The sequence below is a fragment of the Gekko japonicus genome, unplaced genomic scaffold (genome assembly GCF_001447785.1).
Source record: "Gekko japonicus isolate JY-2015 unplaced genomic scaffold, Gekko_japonicus_V1.1 scaffold469, whole genome shotgun sequence".
Lineage (NCBI taxonomy): Eukaryota > Metazoa > Chordata > Lepidosauria > Squamata > Gekkonidae > Gekko > Gekko japonicus.
The window spans coordinates 1,012,048-1,016,412 of NW_015173138.1; the positions used below are offsets into that span (position 1 = coordinate 1,012,048).

Here is a 4,365-nt window from a genome sequence, read left to right on the forward strand (position 1 = left end):
CCAATAAAATAAAATATCTATCTATAAAAAATAATAGTCAGTGACTACAGAAGAAAATACTGCTCCCATCTGGTCATTATATACGAATACAGCATGCCTACATACAGAGAATGGTGTGGCGCTGTCATTCACAAACAGGAAATACATAGTGCACTATCAGAATAATTTAAATATATTAAGTGTTGTTTTTTTCTGATATCAAGAGAAAGAATAAGGAAGGGGGGGGGCGAAACCCATTCATAACTTATTTACTTCCTGTAACAAACAGTTCATTTTGTTCATGTTATCAGTGCTTAATCCAGGGAAATTAGTGTTCCTCCACAGAACTGCCACCGGTGAGGTAGCCGTTTGTCCCATTCGTTCCACTGGTCCCATTGGTCGTGGCAGAGCTATGGGAGATCTTTGAATGAGGAGGTGAGGTTTCTTCATCTGAGCTCGACTCAATGTCGCTGCGGTCATCTCTTGCCTGCAAAACAGGGAAGAAGAAGGGGAAAGCACACTGGAGGCTGTTGCATGAGAGAAACAAGATGGACCATCCTCCTCGCTTAACCTACATCGCTGATGCTAAGAACCACAAAGTTTTTAGAGTCTTTACGTTCCTCTGTCCTGGACTAAGAACTTTTTCCATGTGTCTGTAAAGTGTGTATGTGGGTGTATGGTGGGTGTTGTAGATAAGAAGGCAGCATTACAGCACCCAAAGGCACAGAAGGCAACTAGCCCTCCCCCCCTTACCTTTCAGTTCCCTGAGGCCAACCCATGTCAATGTTGGAGCTGGATTTGGGGCGGGGGTGGGTGAGTGAGATTAGGTAACAAAGTGCCGTCACAGTCGACCGGGAAGGAGGAAATGGGCTCGTTCCCCTCATCCACAAGTCTTGCTTAATGTTAAAATTAATCTGTCCCCACAACTTTATACCACAACAGGACTGACTGTTCAATAAAAATGTGGCCAGCTATTACATCTGATTTGCCCCCTGATACATCCCCCCCCCCCCGGGTTCCCGATACATTCCATTCCCGATACAAGCTCATTTGCTGGTGGTACCCTTTCCCTCTTCTTTCCATTCCTTATTGGCCTTACCTCTCCTGATATCAATAGCAAGCAATTTTTATCTCAACCACTTCCACATTAAAAACAAACAAAACAAAACCCTCCCTCTTCAGCTTCTGAACCATCTCTCTCCGCCCATGCCGGTACCAGCTCCTCCTAGTCCAAGCCCAAGCCCCTTTCAGAACTCCCCTTATCAGTCCCTGCCATCTCCTTGAAGCCCCCACTCGCACATTCAACTGGTACGGCTTGGCAGAAAAGAGTTAGGTCACCCATTAGCTACTGCAATCTCACACTTCCTCCTCTTTCGTCCCACCTCTGTATCCACAAGGAGGAGAAATGGAACAATAGGAGCCACAGAAGTAGAAGAAGAAGACAAGGAGGAGGAGGAGGAGGGAAGGAGGGAGGGAAGACACAACGATGGTTGCATGCATGTCTTCTGCTTCTCTCCTTTATTTCCATTTCTTTTTCAACTGGGCCAGTAAACAAGGAGGTATTTGGCAATCCCCAAGGCACTAGACTGAGAACCAGCGTGAGGAAGTGTAGTCTAGGATCCAGGTTCAAATCCCGACTTTGTCATGGAAGCTTGCTGGGTGACATTGGCCCAGCCACACAGTCAATTTCCATATGGAGGCAGGCAGGCATGGTTTCCCCGTTGCTGCTGCAGCTGCCAATACAGTGCAGTGGCAATGGGGCTTCCACATGGCAGGTTTCACCGTTTCCTTGCCCCAGTCCCTCAGTAGAGGCCATCCATTCTCCCCCAGGACACTGGGCATTTTTCAGTTTTTTTAAATCATCAGTGGAATCATGTTGTATCATCATAACAGTATAATAATGTATCAGATTTTCTGAATAGAAGGCATTCATTTTTTTAAAAAAGTTGACAGTCCCTTTTGTTGAGGATATACATTTCCCCCCATATATCTCTGCAATGAAAAGGGCTAAAGATTTACTTTAAAAAAAATGAAAGCTTGGAATTCAGAGAACCCGGTACATACATTATTATAATGTTGTATCAAGATAACAACATTCAACTGCAGGTTTTAAAAAGCCCCCTGGTGGATAAGGGAGAAAATGACTGCTTCGGAGACAGAATCAGGGGTAATGACTGCCAGGTGAGTGGGAAAATAGACTCTTTTCTCCGCTCGCATCCGATCCTTTCCTCCCCCCGTTGCATTTCTTCTCCCGCCTCTCCGTGAATCTCTCGTTCCCGTTCTGTGAATCGGAAGCCTCCCCGCTCGCCAAGCCCGCTTTCTCGCTTTGGCGCTCCCCGCGTTGTTTCGTCTCTTCAGGCCGGGGTTCTCCAGCCTGCCTCTGTCACGTTGAGTGAACCGCCTGCAAGTGAATGACTCAAGTCCTGGCTGATCCATTTTGGATTGAGCTGCCTCAAGTGTGTCGTCCCCTTCTCCTGCCCTTTTTTCCCCTCCTGGGTTATTTCTAAACACCATTTTATTTAAGAGAATTCCCCCCCCCCCCCTTGTTCGAATGGACCTCAGGCTCCCCCCTTTCCCAAAAGTTGGAAAAAGAGACTCTCTGAAGCCGGAGCCGAGTGGCTTCCCTCTTCCAGTATTGAACCGTGCAGACAAAATAAAACGTTCTTGTATGCAACTCTTTCCTTTTTGGAATCCTCCCCTTCCTTTATTTTTGGAAATATCTAATAAAATAGGATGATAAAGCAAAAAAAAAAAAAAAAAAAGGGGAGGGGGAAAATAATCTGAACTTTCCTACCCACCCCACCAACATTGCAGCCATCCAGGCTTTACTGTGATCTTTCTCAAAACTTTGCAGGAAAGTAGGTTTCAGAAAGATCGAGGAAAAGCTGAGGAAACTCCAGGATTTGTATGACTGTACCATGATGCTCTGGGGACACGGGGGGGGAGGGGCATACTTCATAACAGCACTGAACTTGTGTGCACATGACCACACTCTCAGCCTAACCCACCTCAAAGGGTTGTTGTCAGGACAAAGCAGAGGAAAGGAGAACAATGTAAGCCACTCTGGGTTCCCAATGGGGATAAAAGTAAAGTATAAATTATGCAAATAAATAAAAAAAATAGACTGAGATCAGCAGACAGTAATTCCAACTGGAAGCTCTCTGGTAGGTGGTAGTAATAGTAAAAAAAGGTGAAGATTCCTGAGGATGTTAATTCTACTAGGAGTAAGGTTTCACTTGAATGCTATCAGGAGAAATCTGCATACACTGAACAGGAAGACTCTTTTGGAATTTGATATGGAAGGGACAGTCTTGAGTGAAGGAGAAGGAGGCACACAATAGGGAAGGGGGATTTTAACCGGTGAGCCTGGACAAACTAAGGCAGCACTGAGAATATCCAGAATATCCCTTAACTGGCATTTGGCACGGTGGCTGGCAACCAGTTCACAAAGGAGAGGTGCTGAATTGAAAAAGGAGGAACTTCAAACAAGGCTGATTGATTAGTCTTGGGGGGCTATACTGAGGGGTGAATGAAATGACAGGTGTGTGAGTTTGAAGTGTGTGATGATGCTTGGCGCTGGACAAATTCTAGCTCTAAAGGGCTTTCAGGATCTAGCTGTATGTCTGTTCCGAGACTGTTTGAGGTTTCATTCATTAATTTAGGCAGTCTATTTATGCTTTCAAATTTCAGAGCAGTATCACTCCCCTTCCCTTTTAAAAAATATCTCATTATACATTGGCATCTGTACAACAAAATGTATGTTCCCTCAAGAGCACTACGATCGGGGAGTCTCCACCTCCTGGAAGTCCCAGGCCCCCGAGATGTTAAGTTTGCCCCTACTAGGGCCAGGGCGATTTCGGTGGCAGCTCCTACCTGGTGGAACGAGCTCCCAGAGGAGATCCGGGCCCTGCGGGACCTTGTGCAGTTCCGCAGGGCCTGCAAGACCGAGCTCTTCCGCCAGGCTTTTGAGTAGGAGCTGCCGCCACCACTATTCCACCACCGTAGTATTGCTCCATCGCCTGCCCCTATTATGGGGGGCAAGCATCGCCTGGCAGAAGCGTGTAGAACAGCGCTGCTGGAGACTGTGCTATTGAGACAGCTGGCCACCGAATTGGGATCATTGTTCCCATCTTGGGTGATTTACACATAAGAAGACATCAGAGCACCTTAAATATTGTATGGGTTTTATTGTGGTTGTTTTAATGCTGTTTTGTTTTATTGTATTTTATCTATTCAACCCGGCTTTGCCGTATGTTAGCCGCCCTGAGCCGTTGGGAGGGCGGGATACAAATATAGAAAGAAAGAAAGAAAGAAAGAAAGAAAGAAAGAAAGAAAGAAAGAAAGAAAGAAAGAAAGAAAGAAAGAAAGAAAGAAAGAAAGAAAAGG

General features: G+C 45.8%; 1 protein-coding gene across 1 annotated transcript in view; it reads right to left on the reverse strand.

Annotated features, from left to right (window-relative positions):
* Positions 1-226: 226 nt before the first annotated feature.
* CERS6 (ceramide synthase 6) overlaps positions 227-4,365 on the reverse strand; it is a 47,819-nt gene continuing 43,680 nt past the window's right edge. Inside the window, exon 8 of the mRNA XM_015422247.1 lies at positions 227-466. Coding sequence (XP_015277733.1) covers positions 308-466 — 159 coding nt within the window. The 3' untranslated portion in view covers positions 227-307. The remainder of the gene's footprint in view (positions 467-4,365) is intronic.